Genomic DNA, 22,261 nt, shown 5'->3' on the forward strand with positions numbered 1-22,261 from the left:
TCCTAAAAACTTCCTAAATAAAAAATAGTCCTGTCATGAGAAGCTCTCATAGAAAATATCCAGTCTGACACATTAATCAATTTTTAAAACAAATAGCAACAGGTTGGTACACATTTATTTTATTCAGAAATAAGGGTGTGTATTGCAATAACAGATTTAGTATTGAAGGACAATATTTCTAAGACAAATACTTCATAAGTTTCCTTGTTTAAGTTGTGCAATTACCCTATGAAATTGCAAGATTGAGAACTTTAAAGAAAGTATATTGTTGGAAATTATACTTGTCTATGGCTATAATAAAGATTGATTTAATTTTTTTCTGGAATAAAAGCTAATTTAAAAGTACCCTGTTTCTCCAACAATACGGCCTCCCCCAATAGGAAGTCCCAGCATGTTTTATAGGCATGAAATGAAATTAAGCCCCTCCCCCCAAATTAAGGCCTATATTAAAACATGCGAAATGGGGGAATGGTGGGGGGCTTGCCGTTAGGAAGTACTTTTGTTGCACACCGGATATGGTGCTGCCTGCATTGACCCCGATACGAACTGCCCCACCAACGCTGAGGTCAACATCCAAGCCGTCGCCGCCCGCCCAAAGATGCAAGGGGGAGAATTAAGTCACCCCGAAAAGACGGCCTAGCCATTTTTTCAGGGCTCAAAAAAAAAAAAAGACCCGGCCTTATTATACGAGAAACACGGTACCTTCGTTTAAATTTAGATTTAGTTGTATCACAAAAGCTTCTGGGAGTCTGGATTGCGGCAGGGCATATATGTGGTTAAGTAAAAATAACTAAATTTGAATTAACTCTTTTTTTAGGGGATCCATGTACTGTTTCTTCCCAGCTGGAACTGGAAGAGGCTTTTCGTCTATATGAACTAAATAAGGATTCTGAACTTCTAATACATGGTAACATGGTATAATCTCATTCTTCCACCTGTGTCTCTCCAAAGATTAGAGAGATGGAGGTGAATATTGTGGAACAGGTAGACAATTCTTCCCAGAATAGAAAGTTATTCAAGAAAGTGGAGATGCTTGAAACCCTTTTCTCTTTAGCAATAATTCTAGATTTTATTTATCTTTGTAATGGGGCGGTAGTAGACAGAACAATAAGTGCTACTATTAGCAATATAATGCTACTATGTTTACTGATTTAATTGGATGGTCTGTGACCCATATAATAATCCAAATAGATTCTTTAAAAAGAATACTGGAGATTGCTACTTGACATGTAGTGTATATATTATGGCCTAGAGCACACCTAGGTATTTCAGGGCCCCTGGGCTACATCTGGCCCTTTGGCTGTCCTGTCCAGCCCACGTGGATTGCTTTTATTTTGAATGCAACTTTTAAAAAATGTAGTATGTGAATGCATGCGTGAATATGTATGTGCATGCATGAATGCCTACAGATCTTTATAGCTTTATTGGTTCACCCCTTCACAAAAATCCCAGTTTCTCATGCGACCCCTTGGGAAAATTAATTGTCCATGCTTGGTCTAGAGCAATGGTCTTCAAACTTGAGATACCCGAGGAACCCTTTTCAATGTGAAAAATCAGTTTACAATCCACCAATAAATCATTTCATATAATATACATTTTATTAAGCAAAATGTTACAATAATGCACTTCACATGTTCACATACAGCCAGTGTGAACAGATATTGTCATGTTGAACTTTAGATCAGAGGTGTCAAACACAAGACCTGTGGGTCAGATCCAGTCCATAGGGTGCTTAAATCCGGCCTGCGGGGCTGGCTGGAAATATCAAGTAAAGTGCTTCTGGCAGCTAAAACAGCCCCCAAAATGGGAGAAAAACAGGCTAAAACCGGGTCATGCAGCCCATTTTCAGCTGGCAGAGTGTTGGAGGAGGCCACGGAGGGTGCGGGGGGGCATGTGTGGGTCCCCTGCGCCCCATTTTGGCCAGCAGGGTGCTGCAGGAGGGCCCCCCCCCCACTGCTCCATCCCCCCATCGGCCCTCAGAGGAGAACTACAATGCTGCTCCAGCCCTCGAAGAAATCCATTTTGACACTCCTGCCCTCTTGGAACCTTTGTGTTCCAGGAAACACAGATTGATACTATCTAGTCTAGAAGGATGTAACTCTAGATGCTGTAAAAGTTTTAAATTAGTTTTTCAGATGATTTTTCAATTCCCCGTAAGGGGAAAACTGATTTAGGTTTAAAACACAATTACATAAATAATCTTATAAATCATGAAAGTTTTATGCTCTTTAACAATGCAGTGGTTAGAATGCATTATTGCAGGCTGACTCTGCCCACTGCCAGGAGTTTTGACAGGCTCAAGGTTGACTCAGCCTTCCATTCTTCTGAGGTGGGTAAAATGTGGGTCCAAATTGTTGGGGGCAAGATGCTGACTCTATAAACCACTTAGGGAAGGCTGTAAACACTATGAGGTAGTATATAAGTCTAACTGTCACGCTATTGTTGTATCCCACATCTTTGAATTAATCACTAATCTAATATTACTACTTTTCCTCTCTAGTGTTTCCTTGTGTACCAGAAAGGCCGGGAATGCCCTGTCCAGGGGAAGATAGTGAGTATATTAAAGTTAATAAGTAATACAGCCATACCATTTAGATTGATACTGTGATATAGCCTTTGTAAATGGAATATATGACAGCATTATTCTTATAAATTGAAACTACTTATTTTAAATGGAAAGAAAAGAAATGGATCAAACAAACAAAAAAACAGGTATTCCTCAACTTATGACTGATTGTTCAAATTTACAAAGACCATTGTAAAACATCATGCCATGTGCATATCTGCAATCACATGACTGCATTTTGCTGCTTGGCAACCAGCTTGCATTTATGTGATTTGCTATACGTTTTGTCAGTTTGTGATGACCCGTAGTCTATCAAAATAACCCAAAACCCAAAACATATATTACAGTCCGGTAAGGCCTTCACTTAACTTCACTGTTTTATTGGGCACCGTTTAAAGTCACAAAAGTAAATAATGAGGCAAACAGAAAGGCAAAACAAACCGCACTGATGAGAGTTCTGAAGCAAGCCAAGATAACTAATCATAAACTCCAGGAAAATAATTGAGGAGAGTCCATGGGAAAAATGCCAGCACAGATAAACCTCTTTCAAGGTGAACACTAAAATTGACTCCTGCAAATTCTTTTTTTTTTTGGAAAAATACTTTATTAGTTTTACCTTTAAAAGAACAACACAACTACAAGTTATGTACAACAAAAAGACAAACAGGCCTTAGCATAGGCCAAGAGGGAGAGAGAGGAAAGCCTAAGAGAGGGGAAAGGGAAGAGTAAGGGAGGGGAAAGATAGAGTAGGGAAAACAGTTAAAATAAAACCATATTTTGTGACTGTCTGTAAGATCCTTTCTTCTTCAAAAGTATCATCGGCGGTGCTTTTCTTTATCTCTGCTTCGGAGACCCACGGCCATAATTTTCCTAGAGGTGATCTATCTTTGGTTTAGCCAATTATACAAAGGATTCCAATTGTTGTAATAGGATGAGGATTCTTTATTTTTTAGTGCTTGGGTTAGTTTGTCCATTTCGGCGCATTGTAAAATTTTCTGAATAACCATATGTTCAGTGGGAATGGAAGGTAATTTCCAGCATTGGGCAAATGCCAGTCTGGCTGCGGTTAAGATATGAATTACAATATACTTTGATTTTTTGGGTATTTGTTTATCGAAAATTCCTAGAAGGAAGGACTCTGGTTTGTACTCTATTTGTTCCTTGGTTATTTCCTCTAGCCAGCGCCTAATTTTTTGCCAGTACTTCTGAGTTTCCTTGCACGACCACCACAAATGGAAGAAGGTACCTTCTATGCTTTGGCATTTCCAACAATTGGGGCTCGTGTTGGGGTGCATCTTCGCCAATCTCGAAGGGGGCAGGTGCCATCTATAAAACATTTTATATGCGTTTTCTTTATAAGCTGCTGATTTCGTGATCTTAATGTTCCTGTTCCAGATCCTTTCCCATTCTGCTAGAGTAATGCTCCATCCCACGTTTCTGCTCCACGCAATCATATTTCCTTTGACAATTTCTTGTTCTAATTCAGTTTCTAATAAATGTTTGTAAAATTTAGATATTTTTTTTTTGCTCGGTCCTAATAGAATTTTGTCTAAAGTCTGTAATTTATTGTAGATTCCAAATTCCTTAATATCTTGTTTATATCTACTATGAATTTGAAGGTACACCCACTGATCAATTTTAAATCCTCGCTCTTGTAATTCTTGTCGGGTTTTCAGTTTTCCTTGTGGGTCTAATAAATTTTCGTACTCCTGCAAATTCTAACTGCGCAGTTGCAAACTTATATACATAGTTCCCACCTGCAAGCCACGAGGAGGATCATGGTAATCTCCTCTTGAGTAGACCTCGCTTTTCCCTGATCCTCTCCTCCCTGCGTGACCTAGGATGGATAGGGGATGGGCCTGGATCCTCCTCTGACTGCTCAGCCGGCCTCTGCCCTTCCCCAGCCTCCTCCACCACCTCTGGAGCCACACTCCCACTCTCTGTTGACTGTTCCTCCTCTTCCTCAGAGTCAGTCTCCACCAGGGGCATGACACAGTTTTTGTCAAAAAATGCTCATCTGGGAGGATGGATTTGCTTAACAAACAAGTGATTTGATTAACAACTATGGGATTCAGACTTAAAACTGCATGATTCAGTTCAGCATTCAATACCATCATTCCAGACATTCTTCTAACTAAATTAAACCAGCTAGCAGTACCTGAACACACTTCTAAGTGGATCATAAGCTTCCTAACAGACAGGAAGCAGCAGGTGAAGCTAGGCAGAATCACATCTGATACCTGTACAATTAGTCCAGGCCCCCCCCAAGGCTTTGTGCTTTCTCCACTTCTCTCCTCCCTATATACCAATGACTGCATCTCAAATGATCCATCTTTTAAAATACTGAAGTTTGCAGATGACATAACAGTGATTGGTCTCATTCGAGACAACAAATCTGCATACAGACAGGAGGTTATATAACTTGCCTCATGGTGTAACCGCAACAATCTAGGACTGAACACACTCAAAACCGTAGAAATGGTGGTAGACTTTAGAAGAAACCCTTCCATACTATCACCTCTTACAATACTAAACAACACAGTATCAACAGTAGAGACCTTCAAATTTCTAGGTTCTATCATATCACATGACCTAAAATGCACACCTAATATAAAAAACATCATCCGAAAAGCACAACAAAGAATGTTTTTTCTGCGCCAACTCAGAAAGCTCAAACTGCCCAGGGAGCTGCTGATACAGTTCTACAGAGGAATTATTGAGTCTGTCATCTGCACCTCTATAACTGTCTGGTTTGGTTCTGCAACCCAACAGGACAGACACAGACTTCAGAGGATAATTAGGACAGAAAAAACAATTACTACCAACCTGCCTTCAATTGAGGACCTGTATACTGCACGTGTCAAAAAGAGGGCTGTGAAAATATTTACAGACCCCTCACATCCTGGACATAAACTGCTTCAACTCCTTCCCTCAAAATGATGCTATAGAGCACTGCGCACCAGAACAACTAGACACAAGAACAGTTTTTTCCCGAATGCCATCACTCTGCTAAACAAATAATTCCCTCAACACTGTCAAATTATTTACAAAGTCTGCACTACTATTACTATTAATCTTCTCATCACTCCTTATTACCTATCCCCTCCCACTTGTGACCTTAACTTTGTTGCTTGTATCCTTATGATTTATATTGACTGTTTCCTAGTGTGATTTGATTGCTTATTGTACCCTGTGACTATTACTAAGTGTTGTACCTTATGATTCTTGATGAATGTATCTTTTTTATGTATACTGAGAGCATTTGCAGCAAGACAAATTCCTTGTGTGTCCAATCACACTTGGCCAATAAAGAATTCTATTCTATTCTATTCTATTCTATTCTATTCTATTCTATTCTATTCTATTCTATTCTATTCTATTCTATGATTTGGATTTAATGACTGCATGATTCACTTAATGAACACTGTAAGAACAGTCAAACACATCGATGTCTCAACTTACGACCACAGACCGAAATTCCATTATGAGTTGTGGTCATACATTAAAGACTACCAGTAGTATATAATGAGTTTGTCATAGAAACCCTAAAATATAAATAATATTTTCCCCCAAATCCAACAGAAACATTGAAATTCTTATTACATCTATTTTCAGGCTTTAATATAATTCTGGGTGATAAATTGGGGTAGGAGAGAGTATCCTATCCTATAAAAAGCAACAGCTGTATTTCTAAAATGGCCCTGGCCTTTTCACACTTGAGAAATTTCAGTGCTTTTAAATGCACCCATTTCAGAAAGAGCAGATTTTTTTTTTTGCAGAGGTGATTTTCCAACCTTTAAATCTACCTTTAAAAGTTCCTAATGGTCAAACTCCTTAATGTAAAAAGGCCCATATGTTGTTAGATACATAGCTTGTTCAAAAACATTTTTCTGGCTTTCCAACTGATAACCATATGAACACTTCTGTTTAGTTGAGCTTGTGGAACTTCTGTTGACTACAAAGAAGATAGTAATAGTTACAAGAGCCACAGTGTAGCTACAGTAATAGCTACAAGAACCACAGTGGTTAGAGTGCAGTACTGCAGGCTACTTCTGCTGGTGGCTGGCTGTCTGCAATTTGGCAATTCGAATCTCACCAGGCTCAAGGTTGACTCAGCCTTCCATTCTTCCAAGGTGTGTAAAATGAGGACCCAGATTGTTGGAGGCAATAGGTTGATTCTGTAAACTGCGTAGAGAAGGCTGTAAAGCACTGTAAAGTGGTATATAAGTTTAAGTGCTATTGCTATCCTTCTGCATTCAAATATCCTTTGGACATTTACTGAAACACAAGCAAAAATGGGCATTTTACTTTCTTATAAATTGGAATATGGCACCTGAATACACCTTGACTTACAACCAGTTGCTTAGTGACTGTTCAAAATTACGATGTCACCTTTCCAGAACACTTCCCCCCATGTGATCTTGGGTGTTGGCAAAAGCTTACCTTTATGACCATTTGCAATGTCCCCTGGCTTTGTAACCATGATTAGTGATGTTTTTGCCGGTTTCTGGCAAAAACCTCCCACTGGGGAAATTCTGGCATTGCTGGTTTCTGGCAAAAACCTCTTCTTAACAACTGCTGTGTTCATTTAATGAATGTTGTAAAATCGGGTCAGGTCGCTTGATGCTTTGAGTTAATGACTTGCTTATAACCTATGCCATTATTCCAGGCTCAATTACAGTCATAAGTTGAGGATTGCCTGTATTTGAACTATGCTATGTATGATGTAATGCTCCTGGAAACTCCAAGGCAGTCTTTTTTTAATTTTGCTTTGCATTTTCGTACAGCACGTTTTTCTGAAAGTTGATTGGTATTAAGTGATCCCAATAGAGATGAGCCAAAGTATTTGCTGCTGGCAAATTCTGGGAGTTGATGTCCACAGGTTTTATAATTGCCAGAGTTGGACACCCTTCATTTAGACCTTCTGAGGTATCTCATGCAACTACTGCATCTTCTATATAACAATGTTGTTATAGGGTGGAGATTGGCTAATTTGAAGAGGTGTTTGTCTACGGATAAATACCCCATTCTTGGTGTAAAATAGAAAAACAACGGGGCAAGAATGCATCCTTGTTTAACTTAGTTTCCAGTTCAAATGTTTCTGAGAGATACCATATTAAATTACACTTTCCCATGAAACTGGTATTGTGACTTTGGGTTTCTGCAGTAAAATTTTTCCTAGATATTAAGTAAAAATCCTGCTTAAAATCACAGAAGTTAGTGTACAAACCTGTTTTAGGTTATTGTTTTTGAATCAGGTGATTAAAGTATTAACTGATGTATAGAGTGGATGGACCTGATCCAAAGCCTACTTGCTTTTCTGCCAAGATAATCTCCTAGAATATTATCTGAGTGGTGCGGTGGCCTAGAGGTGAAGACACTCACCTCCCACTTGGAAGGTTCAGAGTTCAATCCTAGGCAGCGACAGAAGTTTCTCTATCAGGATGCAAATAGAAAATATCTGCTGCAAACTCCGCATAGGCATCAGGCAGGATGTCCGGCCAGGAAAAGCTTAGCTTTATTCAGTTGCCCCAACTCCAGCCTGAATCAAGAGATTACGGAGTAATAAAAAGAGAAAAAAAACTCCTTATATATTATCTGAGCCTTTTATGCTAGCTTTAATTTTTTTAATATATATATAACAGGAACAGCCTATGTTAATGAGGACACTTAGTTTTCAATATAGCTGTTCTCTTGTTTCTTAGTATTTTATGTAAATTGTTCTCACTTATCTGTTCAGTCTTTGTGAAATCTGTAAATGGAAGCTTGATTTGGGCAGTTCTTGAACAAGGGCTCAGCTTAATTACAAGGTAGTGATGAAATGTACAGCTTTGACTGTTTGTCATAATTGCTAGTTTAACTTTATTTATTTTTCCTTAGAATCTATTTATCGTAGGGGTGCACGGAGATGGAGAAAGCTCTATTGTGCAAATGGTCATACGTTTCAAGCTAAGCGTTTTAACAGAGTAAGTGTTAATAAATTTCATTGCTGCTTTCATTGATCAAAATTGGACTTCGATCTTTTGTGGTGTCAGATAAGTATTTCCTTTTATCTAAGTACTAATGCTAAGAAAATAGACATTAAAAGTTCAAATTTACTTTATCAGCTTTTAACCCAGAATTTATTTACATTCACTATAATACAACTTTATCAATAAGAATTTTTATTTTTGATAACCTTTTGATTTTCAACCAAAGGCATTACTTCTAAATTATCCTATGTCCTTAAAAGAGAAGAAATACCTTGCAAGTATTTCTGCAGAATTAAAGGATCTAATCTTCCACTACACATATACCGGCAATTATTGTGTAGCCCAGGGGTCCCCAAACTTGGCAACTTTAAGACTTGTGGATTTCAACTCCTAGAATTCTCCAGCCAGCTATTCTATGCCAGCTATGCTGGCTGGAGCATTCTGGGAGTTGAAGTCCACAAGTCTTAAAGTTGCTAAGTTTGGAGACCTCTGGTGTAGCCTATAATTGTCCTTAGCAACTGTAAACCACAAAACGGGTGGGAAATTAATTTTCTCAAGAGGCCACATGAGAAACTGGAACTGTTGTGGAGGGCCAAACCAACAGGCTGAACTTAATTCTGCTCAATATTAATTTTATAACTTTATAAAAAGCAAAAAATTATATGGTTTTGATTAGCTGCCACTGCTAAGAATACATGCCACATCATATTTACATTTGATTTCTAATTTCCAGTTGATCTTAAGTGGGCTGGATAGGGACAGCCAAAGGGCTGGATGTGGCCCAGAGGCCATAAAATTCCCAGTTCTGCCATGAAGGATTATGACAACTAAAAAACATAACAATGCTTGGGAAGTACCAAACTGCTTCATGCAGAGTGATTGCATGTGGGTTGCTTTATTGGTTATGCTGTTTGTGCATATGAAAGGCCCAGAGAAGAGTATTAAGCTGTCACATTCAGAGAAACTGATATTGAGAATCATTGTTTTTCTAAATATAGAGCAAGTAGAGCCATCTTAGTAAAGGCTATTAGTATTGTTATCCACCACAACAAAGAAGAAGGATGTATGGATAAACACCGTTATCCTAAATATTTGCATTTAAAAAGGGAAAAAAAGTTTGTTACATACCTAGACGTTAGAAAACGGATTCAGAGAAGGGATTGAAAACCAAGGCTCCTTGATAGTTAGCTCAGTCTGTTAACCAACATAGAAAAGCCATGACTTACATAAGCTGCAAAGTTAAGTCCATCAGGTCTTTTTTCTCAAAACAATATTGTGGGAAGTATTTTAAATAGTTGTCAGTTGCCAAATACACAATTTGACATTATTGAAGCCAGAGTGAAATCTTGTGACCTCCCCAAGAAAAAGATATTGTTTTCTTTGTGCTAGCATTTTACAAGTTGAAAAAAACTTGACTGGGCCTAATTTTAAGTTGATGCCATAATCTTTTAAGTCCTGCAAGTTTTTTTGGTTTTGATGCAATGCATTAAACACTGCTGTCAGTCTGGAGATTAAATTATGTAAACATATTTCTAAACTATACTCTGTTTTTCTGTTTGTTTAGCATGGTGTTAAAAACAGTCATTGTTGTGTAGGATTATGATAGTAATGAATGTGTAAATCTGACATTGTGGTCCATTCAACAAATTGTCCTTTCTCATATTGTTAAAATAATTTAATGTACTTTTTAATGATTATTTTTTCATCAACAATACACTGAGTACTAACTATGCAATTTCAGTAATTCCTTTGTCCACTTACTGATACTAGATTTATGTATCTTTTCTTTTTCTCCTTTTGTTGATTCATTCACTTCATTCCCCTTTATTCTTTTAGAAATGATCAATAAATATTTTAAAACTCTACTGTTAAAACCTATATTATATTATATAATATTATATGAATATATGGTACCAAACATATATTCTACGTATATGTTTCATGCCATATATGCTACATATAGATATATTGATATTTCTGCAAACATTAAGAAATAATAGAAAATAAGTTCTTGTAGAATATAGGATGCTTAGCACAGCTTCAGAATATAAGGGAAACTATAACCTTGGGAAAAAAGTAGAAAATTAACTTAAAAACAATACTTAATGAAGAACACATATTAGGAGTAATAAAGTAGACTATTGGTGTGTTTCCTATATAATATTTTACAAGTAAAGCAGAGAATAGGAGTTAAAAGCTGATATCTAGTTATTATTTATGTTCTTTTTTTTCTAGAGAGCTCATTGTGCCATCTGTACTGACCGAATATGGGGGCTAGGACGCCAGGGATATAAATGCATCAATTGTAAACTTCTAGTTCATAAAAAATGTCATAAACTTGTCAGCGTAGAATGTGGCCGTCATCCTTTACCACCAGTAAGTAAAATCGATAGTTGCACTTTCTCAAGTGTATGTGTGTTTACATGTATAGCAGTACACTGAATACATTAGTAAGAAATAATGAAGACTTGAAATCTGTTTTTGGGCTTTTATTTTTGCCTGCCTACAAAAATTCCTATTTGTTGATTTTTCCTACATTATTAAAGCATTTTTATGTAAATTGAAATATTTGAGTGTAGTCGGTGTAGGGTTACTTTATTTCAACTAAACCATTTCTAATGAAGGCACTATGCAGCTTGATCTCGTGCATGTTTTCATGTTTACTTGGAAAATAGTGAAATTTATCCCAAAATAAACACACTGCGTCTTTCCAGAAATAATAGGTGATTGAAAAATTATGATCTTACATTTTTCCTTTTCCTTTCATTTATATATTTTGTAGGAGTCTATGGATCATTCCTCAGTGCATTCTGATAATATAGAACCAGGTAAGAGCATTACTCACTCCTCTCATATAAAAAAAATGAAGTCAAAAACCTGCACAAGTATTTATATTTTCACTATTTTCACTAATTGTTTCATCCAAGAAGCTCAAATTTCTTTTTTTATTGCTGATAGTTATGTTTTTGTTATGTGTTTTATTTTATTTTAGGTACATATAAGTACCTAAAAAGTGTTTTAATATATAATTTGGAATTCAAATCAAATAAATTAATAACATCAGAAAAATGGCAAGAGATGGTTGCCAACTAGGGCTTTTGCTCTGTTAATTCTAAAAGGTGTCTTTACAGTCATGGACAACCAAATAAAATTATTATTTTATTTATACGATACATTTATCAGGCTGCTCAGCTTATCTATATGATTCTAGGCAGATAATAAAACAAAGTTAAAAACATAGTAAAAACATACAGCATAAAATAACAGCCAAGAACAATCAAAACATCTTCCACTCTGTGTAACCAAGAACCATGTTCACCCACGCTTTCAGGGCTCCAGGCTTGATAGCAAAGCTGATCTTTTAATGCCATAGAAAAGACTAGCGGGATTGGGGCAAGCCTGATCTCAGAGTGAAGGGATGATATTGCAAAGGGCGGGTGGCACAGCAGATAAGCGCCTCTTCCTGGATCCCACCAGATAGCACTCTCTTACGGACAGGATCCAAAATATGCCTCCTGCTGGATGTAAAAGGTTGGGTAGACAATACAGCACGGGGGAAAGGTGTTCTCATAAGTAACCCAGCTTAGAGCCACGAAGGGCTTTAAAGGGCTTCAATACCATCAATAACAGCTGAAATTATGATGCCCCGGAAGCGTTGCTTTACTGCCTGTAAAGCGCTTCCGGCATTGCAAAAATAAAAATAAAAATGCACCATCCCCCCTCCACAGTCACATGACTGCTGTTTAGGTGCCTGGCAACCTGTTCACACTTCTAACCAATTATCAAATGCCCCATGATCATGACCCCGGGATCTTCATTTGCGATCTTCTCTGTATCGAGCTGCAAAATACGCCTTTTCCTGTTGCAATTATTATCGCTTCTCAGCTTGCCAACGAACTATGGGGGGAGGGAAGGAGAAAATGAACTTAGGTTCCAGTCATCAAGATGCCAGCTGTGAGAACTAAGGACGTTTCGCCAGGTGGTTATCAGAGTCAAAAAGATTTTCTCACAACAATATCAGGGGCAATGTGACCTGACATAATAGCGGGGGAGGGAGAACCTGAACTTTAACAATACGGGTTTGCGTGGAAAAGGTCAGATCTGGTTTTGCCCTTATCTGTGCCGAAATGATGTACTTGATAAAGCTTTGCATTAAGAGACTGGATCACCTTGACCGTGCTTGCTTTGGTTGAGTTCGTCAGCCGAAACGTTGACACTGCTGGACTAACCAGAAAGTCACGAGGAAGCCAACATGGAAGGTTGTGAGCTGCTGCCACTTCCTCTGGCGTCTGGGAGCTGCTGAAAGAGCTGCCTCCTGAGGGCAGCTGAACTCCTTTGACGGGATGCAGAAATCGAGCTGAAATCCTGAAGATTTTGGCTCCGTTCCTGCACTCCCGCCAAAGGAGTTACTTTCTGTACACTAACAAAGAGCTGAACTCCTTCGACAGGAAGCCCTTGAAGCCAGCCGCTAGCAATGAAAGTGAGCTGAAATCCAAGCAGATAGTCAGTGTGGTAAAGTAATGGTTGCGAAGGGCCTCAAAGTTGGTTGGGGAAGGCCCAACCCAGACCATGCATGAATGTCTCCTCACTGGGGCTGAAACCTTTCTTGGATGTCTCTCCCATGCCTCTGGCATCTTGCATTCCTTACCTGTGACTCCGCTTAATGACCGGTGTGCTCGTTCAACAACCACAGTTGGTAGTGCCAGGATTGCAGAGAAAAGCAGCCATGTACGCATCTTTGTGACATCTCGCTAAACGACTGCTTTACTCAACATTAGAGATTACTATTCCAACTATGGCCATGAGACAAGGGCTACCTGTACCTGCAGCCATTGCAGCTTGCAGAGCGTAAGTGTCACATGTGCCGAGTGACCGATACCTATAATTCCCTGTGCTATTACATTTTGCACCAGCTGAAACTTACAAATACTCTTCAGCAGCAGTGCCATGTAGATTAATTGTATCAACCCAATCCAATTGCCAGTTTTAACACAAGCCTTTTATAAATATTTGCATTTATCTGGAGATCTGAGGTGGGTTTTTTTTTCTTTCCCTTTTAGTGATTCCATATCATCCTTCAAGTCATGAAAGTTTAGACCACCTTGGTGAAGAAAAGGAGGTACTCTTAATTCTTTTCTACTAAAATTGTTGGTGCCTTTCTAAGCCCGTAACTGGAAATGCCTTTAATTGGAAGGGTCACTTCACGTGGCTACTTTATCACAAATTAATAGTAAGAACTGTTGGTTATAAGAATGGTTCAGCATTGCATCCTCACTAATTAAAGGAATTTCTCTACTTACAGGCAAAGAGTAGAGAAAGTGGCAAAGTATCTTCCAGTCTCGGTCTCCAAGATTTTGATTTACTTCGTGTTATAGGGAGAGGAAGTTACGCAAAAGTACTTTTAGTTCGATTAAAGAAGACAGAGCGCATTTATGCCATGAAAGTTGTGAAAAAAGAATTAGTTAACGATGATGAGGTGAGTGATACTTAACAATGTTTTTAATTTTTACATACTGCATTATCACTTCGATGATTTTATCCTCTGCCTTACCTGCTGAAATTGTTCTATGACTGGCGTCTGATCAACTCCAGTGGAGTACCTTCTCTTTCTTGAATGGGCTGTTTTGTAGTGCTTTATGCCACTTCAGGGAGCTGGTATTGTTCTTGGAATAGGGGATTGTTTATCCAATGATTGTACGGCCGACTTTTAATATGGATAAGCCAGTGAAATGTTTAATGAAACTCCCAGTAGATTAGACAGTTATTTCTTGAAATTTGTGATCAGCTTTTGCTTCTTGAAGAGTTCCACTTCTGATCTCCTATTACGCTTAGCTACTTTTTCCATTAACAAAAAGGCTGGAAATGTTGTAAACAAGGCTAAATTTTTACAAGAGGAACACTTTTGAAGTCAGAAACCTTGGACATTCAAGTGTAGTTTTGTTGCATTTTGTGATATATTCAGCCTAAGTATGCCCAATAATGCATAAAACTTATTAGCAAATCTTAAGTCATTGTGTAATGTCAAGAGATTTGATGGAATATAATGATGAAATGTGTTATGATATGTACAGAATAACCCTTGAGTAACAAGGATATGCACATGGAAACGTTTATGAGAGTAGTTATGAATAATTATTCAGCCACACACATACTAAATTGAGTTAAAGTTTACTTTAAGAAATAGCACAGTCCAATAAATGGTCCAGGTCATATACGTTTAACAGTCCAAAGAATATCCAATTACAAAGTCGTCCTAACGGTTGCCTTTGTCATTTACAGAAAACAAAGATATCAAAGTATAAGCACAACATAAATACAACAGAGAACCTTAGATAGCAACAGAATGTCAGAGAGACAGAATGTCAGAGAGAGCAAGCTATGATCTCTAGCTCCCTCTTATGGTAATTTGCAATATAATCAACCAATCGGAATATACCGTATTTGCCGGCGTATAAGCGACGCGTATAAGACGACCCCCAACATTTCCACTCAAAATATAGAGTTTGTTATATACTCGCCGTATAAGACTACCCCTCTTCCACACACCTTCCACTTTTGCACTTTTTTTTTTTTTTTGACGCACTTTTCTGCTTTGGACAATTTTGAAATGAGCTAATCCAATTTTGAACCAAGAATATGCAAATAGCTATGGAGTTTAGAAATGAGTTTTAAAAATATTTTCATTGCTTACCATTAAGCGTAAAATATGTTGTAAATAAAATGAGAACACAGGAAACGTTCTCTTCTCAATACAGCTGATCTCTCTCTCTCTCTCTCTCTCTCACACACACACACACACACACACACACCAAAAACCCGGACACTGAAAAGGCTGCGAAGGAACAGTATATTCAATGCCTTCTCTTTAATCAAGAAACAAGGAATTCCTTAGAATCTTTTGTTTTCCCCAAGTGGCCCTCTTTAAAAAAAAATGGAGGTAACACTTTCATTCAGAAAGTCTTCCAGTATCTGGAGTCGCTCAGACATATTGAAGTGAGGCAGGAGAGTAAGTGAAATTTGAAATGATCCAGCTACCGTTTTCTTCCCCTCCCGCCCGAAGGCCATTATCTCCAAGTCAAAACGAATGAGGGGAGGCAAAGAAGCCAAACACGCTAAAAAGGATCTCTTTATTTTCCTACACAAGGTCACACCTACTTTTCCGCATTCAAAGGACAACCTCTCCTCACCACCACACACACACACACACACCCCAATACCCGCAAACAATGTTCTGGGCATTAATCACCATTGCTACATTAACCTGGTAAATTTATACCCTGCCTCCCCAGTGTTGCTTTGACGGCAGGATTTCACACAGCGGGCGCTCGCTTGCTCTCTTCTCCGCTCTCCCACCGTTCGCACATGTTGGAAGCACCGTAAAACCTGATAACCCACCCGGGCTCCCCATCCTTAACCTACAGCCGCCCGCATGCAAACCTGCGTGCAAAAAGAAAAAAAGAAAAAGAAAAGTACGCCGCACGTGAGGATCTTCGAATCCTCTCCTCCCCACACCGCTAAGGAAGGAAGAGGGGGAAAGGTTGCGCAGCGCGTGGCAAGTGACACCCGCCACACACACACACACACACACACACACACACACAAACCCCGCTCCCCCCAGCCTCCTCCCGGCTGCAACTCAAGCTCGAAGTGGGAGTCGAGTCCTCCGGCGTATAAGACGACCCCCCACTTGGAGGCATGTTTTTCAGGGCAAAAAGTCGTCTTATACGCCGGCAAATACGGTAGTATAAATCAATACAGTGATTTTATCTTAAAGCTACAGACATACATCGTTGGTTTATATATTGCCAACGCAACTAATTGGTGGACAGATTCCTAACAGAATGCAGTGGAATAAACACACTATAAGACCTGTGAGAAATGTAAGTTTATCTTGAATTTGCACTGATACGTAAAGTTGGAAACTTTAGACTCCTCAGTGATGCCCTAGGAATTTATGAACAATTGCTGTTTGTGAACATAGAGAGTACATGATTTTTTACCTTGCTATTATAAGAGTAGATATCGCTGCTTATCTCCAATTCGATAATCAACTTTAGCTAACAGGTTTAAATAGCATTTCCCAGAAAATATTGCAAAGGCAAGAAATATTTTGTGTTTGTTACAGGACATCGACTGGGTTCAAACAGAAAAGCATGTCTTTGAGCAAGCCTCAAATCATCCTTTCCTTGTTGGTCTTCACTCATGTTTTCAGACAGAAAGCAGGTAAACTACGCAATAAGATTTTTTTTGCATAAGTTTTTCTATTCTTTTTATAAGAGATTGTTTATACTTTTGTAAAAAAAAATTGCTTTTATTTAAAAAAATAATTACATCATTACTTATTTGTAAGAAATAAATTTCAGAAGAAAGATAAACAAGGCAATATCTACATAATTAAGAATATTATCACATAAAGCAACATACACAAGGTTTTTAAGATGGAGGGATGAGAATAAATGTTTAACAAAAAAAAGTTTTGATAGCCTTGAGGAGGAGGATATCTAAATTATAAAAAGTAGTATTTGACTATAGTCTTATAACAAGCTAACAGGATAACTCGATGAGAATTCTGAATATATTTGAGTTTGTTTTCACATAATAGTATTTGGAATTTCAGCTATAGATCACATAGATCTGTGTACAAAAGTTTAAAAAATGCCTTTGAGTGTGGAAAAACTGATCAAGATAACAAAATAATGTAATACGTAAATGACCCTTTGAAAATACAACTTCCTATGTAGAACAGATACTAGGATTAGAAAACCTGTTAAGACAGAGTGGAAAAAAAATAGGTTGCAACAATTTAATCTTTAGTAATTTTCATATCTGCTGTTCTGCTTCCATACTTACATGGTGGTGATGAATAAATTCTCACTGAAATTCTCTAAGGAAGACTTAATAAAAGGAAATAATTAGTCCTGATGTATTTAGGAATGCTTGGTGTTCTCCCTATCGTCTATCATCTATCATGAAACAAAAAAAAAAAATAAGAGGGAAATTTATAAAGGATAGTCATATGGGAAAAAATCTTACAACTTGGTAAAGAATAAATACATTTTACAATGAATAGTGAGGAAGTCATATTGTAAGAACTATGATACATAAGTGATAAAAAGGTGAATGATGATAACTGGATATGTGAAAGTTATCCATTACATAATCTCTCTTTGTGATTTAGGCTATTTTTTGTTATCGAATATGTGAATGGAGGGGACCTCATGTTTCACATGCAGCGACAAAGGAAATTGCCAGAAGAACATGCCAGGTGTGTGCTTCTTTGAACTGAATTTTGCAGACTAGTTAGAGAGAGAAAACAAATATATTTGAGTGTAGCATATTGATTTTTTTCCCTGGGTATCAGCATGTTTTCTTTATCTCATTTTCCAGGAGCACTGCCTCTTCTGTTTATTCTTTCCAGTTTAGCTGAGAAAGGGAGAGCAATCTCTCTCTCTCCCGGTTACATATTCATATATTTTCCAGATTAATTTTCCTTGCTTTTCCAAGGATATTTTTTTCAATTTGTCAAGATCCACAGATTGATTTCCCCAGGCCAAGGGGATTCAGTTCCACCTCAAAGAGCCTCCAAGAGTGTTAAAGAATTGATAGTAAACTATTTAAGTTTTTTTGTCACTCAGAGCCAAAAAAAAGTAACAATTGCAGTTAATGTGGAATTAACAATAATTACCACTGTTACTGCTCTGTGCAATTATTGGTACTCAACTGAAACATGGTGGCATCTGGCTGGTACTAGTAATTATACCCATCTTCTTCCAGCTTCCTCAGATAACTGCATATAAAAAGCAAAACCTTAGGGGAAAAAATCAAGATGAGCTGTAGAAGGAGTCTTGGGCACACAGGTTTAGCAGTGAGACTGTTAGTAAGGATTAAATCCAGCTAAACAAAAAGCTGATCTGACATAAAACAGGGAAATTCATGGCGGTTTTAAACAACCTTGAGATGAAAAGCAATTGTTTATCTTGCCCCATTTCTGATTCAACATACTCCATGGATCTTCCCATCCAATAATTTGTTCAGGAGCAGTGTGATGCCGTAGCCTAAAAAGGCTCAGTGAGAAGAAAGAATAAATGCTTTCATTTTTCTGGGAAAAATGACTTGATAGGCAGGGATCTCTTCAAATTTTTGGAAGTGTATTTTAAAATGCTGATTTCATTTTAGGTTTTACTCTGCAGAAATCAGTTTAGCTTTAAACTATCTTCATGAACGAGGAATAATTTATAGAGACTTGAAGTTGGACAATGTTTTGCTGGATTCTGAGGGACATATCAAGTTGACTGACTATGGCATGTGTAAGGTGAGAAGCAAAATAACCACAAATTTCTTGGTGGATGCCTTTTGATCAGAAATTGCTAGTTTCAAAAGCTTAAAAATGATTAAAATACAGTAAAACCTTGGTTTTCTGGAGCTTCATTTAATGGGGGTAGAATGCAAATTTTTCCTGTGGACTTCTCTTCTAAAGTTGACTGGTTGGTGTCAATAGCTGGTAATAGTTGGCATAATTTATGTCTTTTATATAATTTGTATAATGTTTTATTTATACCAATTTATGCCATTTGTATACATGAAGTAAAAAAGTCAACATTGGACAACACATTTTTTCAAAGGTTTTGCTTTCAGAAAAACTTGGTGATAATAACAGATGCCTTCAAACTGAACCCAAATATAATTTCAGAGTTACCGTATCAGGAGGAATCTTGAAAAATATGAAATTAATTTTTAATTATTATAACACATTTAATTGATAGTATTTCTGACATACTGCATGAGTTCAACAGGACTAAAATGTTTTGCTGCTAATGTTCGTTTGTACTTGGTGTCTACTGCATCTCATTGCAGTGTCCAACAATAGTCAGCCAATATTGATGGATTTCAGTTGCCCTGATACTGTTTTTGTAGCAATTACTTTTCACCATGTTCGTCACCTAGATTTTCAAGAAGTACAATTGTGAATGCAGAAAATGAACCTTTAATGACATGTTGCACTTAATGGTCTTGTGTGCTGTTACATCACATGCCACATTTTTCTGACTTGGAACCAAATTCTTTTGAAATGGCCACTCCCTTTTAATGTATTGCAACTTTAGATCTCCACAGATATTCCAGTTGTATAGTAGATGTACTTCAACAACAGCTCCATGTTTCCATATGTTTTATGTGTGCGTAGTAGCCAACAAGTCATGAAGGGCATTGCCATTGTGTAAAAACAGAAGATTTCTGTAAAATGGTATGTGATAGATTAAATTACAAGTTATTTTCATGATTAGCAATTCAAAATCCATAAGATTCATCCAAAAGTGTTCAGGAAACAAAATCTTTGTTGTCCAGTGTTACGTAATTTCATTAGTCACATCTACTATATCAGTTGGATACATTTGGTTTTAATTGACACCTCTTTGCTTCAGAGGATTGGTTCAAGTCATGAATTTTATTTTATTAACAGACTACAAGTATCTTGATTTAAACTTTAGCATTCTCAGGTTATTCATCAGCAATATCAAATAAATACTTCTATGCTGAAAAAAATATAAGCTTATTCCAGTCTGGTTATTCCAGTTTGAAAGGATGTACGTGTCCATACTGGGCAAGAAGGAAATTAAGTACAGATCATTAGGAAATTCATTAGCATGATTTATTTTTTTGTTTACAATAAGCAATCAGAATGTCCATATCTTAAGTTTTGGTCTTGCTAGAAAGTAAATGCAGTTTTTATATCCCTAAGATGAATTGGAAGTAGAAGATATATTTGAACCGTGTGAGATACTTTTTCCTTGTTTCTATTTTAAAAGGAAGGATTAAGACCTGGCGACACCACCAGCACTTTCTGTGGCACTCCTAATTATATTGCTCCTGAAATTTTACGTGGAGAAGATTATGGTAACTCTTACTATTTTGTAAAATGCATAGTTAATATCCTAAACAAGAAAAACTTCAAACAAGCAAGTGATGCCATTCACTCTATCTCTGAATTTTAATCTTGCCATCAAAGAATAAAATATACTTTTCAGAAAAATATGTTTTGATCCTTCTTTTAGTTATCAGTTACATTTATATCTCACTTATATACTAGGAGCCCAAAGCAGTGTACATGACTTCTCCTATTTTTTCCCCTCATAATACCCTTGTAAGATGGTTTCAACTGATTCTGCCAAATTCTGTGGAGTCTTCTATAGCTAATTCTTATTAATTCAATTTTTTAAATTAAAATCAAGTCGTATTATTTAATCTTTCTCTCTTTTTAGATTCCAAGATATTTATGTCTTAGAATTAATGTCTTCTGTAATCCACATGGCCAGAGTTTTGTTCAGTTGTATTTATAAATAAATTCGCTTAAACAGTGCGTGAAACCATGTATTTATTGAACAGGTTGAGCCAACATTCACTGTCTTTTTTGGGAAAAAAATAATGAAATACTAGGATGAGTAGCACTTTTAAAATAGACTTTCTAATCATTACAATGAGGGACAGTACAGTTCTTCCCCTGTAAAAGAACCATTTACGTTGGTTGCCACCAGTGGAACCAGCTTTTCCTGATAAAGATATATGTAAGTAAATGCTCAATCAAAGGAAAAGTTTATGGGTCTCAGAAAAGGAGTCATCAATTCTAATGAAACTGAAAGGCTTATTAAACCGCTCAATATTAGGTAATCCCCAGGTTATGAGTGTTCCCTTAACAAACATTTGAAGTTACACAACAAGGCCCAAAACTACAAATCCTGCAACACCACAGCAGTTGTTCGTCATTACAAACAACCGCAGAGCCTCTGCAACATTCGTCTTGCATGTTGCCGACGGAAATGGAGCTTCTGAGGTGCGGATCTGCCCCTCAAAAGGTCCATTTTGGCATCCAGAGACCTTGCCTGGCATGTTGCAGACCAAAATGCAGCTTCCAGGGCCCGGACCCAGGGGGAGGCCTTGGGTGGTCTTAGGCAGGTGGCTTGTTCCATCAATAGCCCCCCTATGGTCTTCCCTACCCTGAAATACCTCATGTGCACTTAACAAGACTCGCATTCGATTAGTGAACTCATGGGCAAAAGAAGGGAGTGATCCTGTTCAAGGTACGAGATTCACTCCCCCAAATCCTCGGGTTATGAATGGAATGGGCAGGCTCCGTTTCATTCGTAACTCGAGGACTACCTGTACAGTCAGGAGGAGAGTGTACATATGAGGAATATACAGTATTGTGATTTGGAATTGCTTGGCTGCCTCCAGATCTAGGTAGCTCCTGGTCAATTAGGCAACAGTGCATTCTCAATTGTACCCCTATATTTCATAGGAGAGTGCCATATACGTCTGTGAGCTGAAACTTAAATAAGCATGGGTCATTTCATAAAGAAGGTGAAAGTTGGCTGTGTTCAGTAAAGTCAGGATGCAGAACTGTTTCGTATATTGTTTCTTTAACAGAATCTATTAATGGAACTTAAATGAAAAACTACATACAGGGTTATGTATAATTCTAAAGAATTCATATACTTTCTACCATCATTGTTCTAAAACTTTATTACGTCAAGCAAAGTGAAGCATATTCAGCCTTTTACTGAATTCAACTAAACTTAGTTTAGGAACAAAGCCATAAACAGTATGTGAATTAACACAGTGCATGTTAGACTAGGTTAAAATAAAGTAAGAAGTCAGATTCAGTTTTATTGGAAAATCCAACCATTGTTTTACTGTCACTTAATCATTGTCTAATCAGACAACAAATTAA

At 37.5% G+C, this 22,261-nt stretch overlaps 1 protein-coding gene across 1 annotated transcript in view; it reads left to right on the forward strand.

Annotated features, from left to right (window-relative positions):
- PRKCI (protein kinase C iota) overlaps nucleotides 1-22,261 on the forward strand; it is a 47,475-nt gene that overhangs the window by 16,469 nt on the left and 8,745 nt on the right. Inside the window, exons 3-13 of the mRNA XM_026666337.2 lie at nucleotides 818-907; nucleotides 2,501-2,551; nucleotides 8,447-8,532; nucleotides 10,774-10,914; nucleotides 11,321-11,366; nucleotides 13,599-13,657; nucleotides 13,841-14,014; nucleotides 16,664-16,761; nucleotides 17,717-17,803; nucleotides 18,715-18,850; nucleotides 20,343-20,430. Coding sequence (XP_026522122.1) covers nucleotides 818-907; nucleotides 2,501-2,551; nucleotides 8,447-8,532; nucleotides 10,774-10,914; nucleotides 11,321-11,366; nucleotides 13,599-13,657; nucleotides 13,841-14,014; nucleotides 16,664-16,761; nucleotides 17,717-17,803; nucleotides 18,715-18,850; nucleotides 20,343-20,430 — 1,056 coding nt within the window. The remainder of the gene's footprint in view (nucleotides 1-817; nucleotides 908-2,500; nucleotides 2,552-8,446; nucleotides 8,533-10,773; nucleotides 10,915-11,320; nucleotides 11,367-13,598; nucleotides 13,658-13,840; nucleotides 14,015-16,663; nucleotides 16,762-17,716; nucleotides 17,804-18,714; nucleotides 18,851-20,342; nucleotides 20,431-22,261) is intronic.

The sequence above is a fragment of the Notechis scutatus genome, chromosome 4, assembly GCF_049901735.1.
Source record: "Notechis scutatus isolate UNSWTSFEM ecotype Mainland chromosome 4, rNotScu1.2, whole genome shotgun sequence".
Lineage (NCBI taxonomy): Eukaryota > Metazoa > Chordata > Lepidosauria > Squamata > Elapidae > Notechis > Notechis scutatus.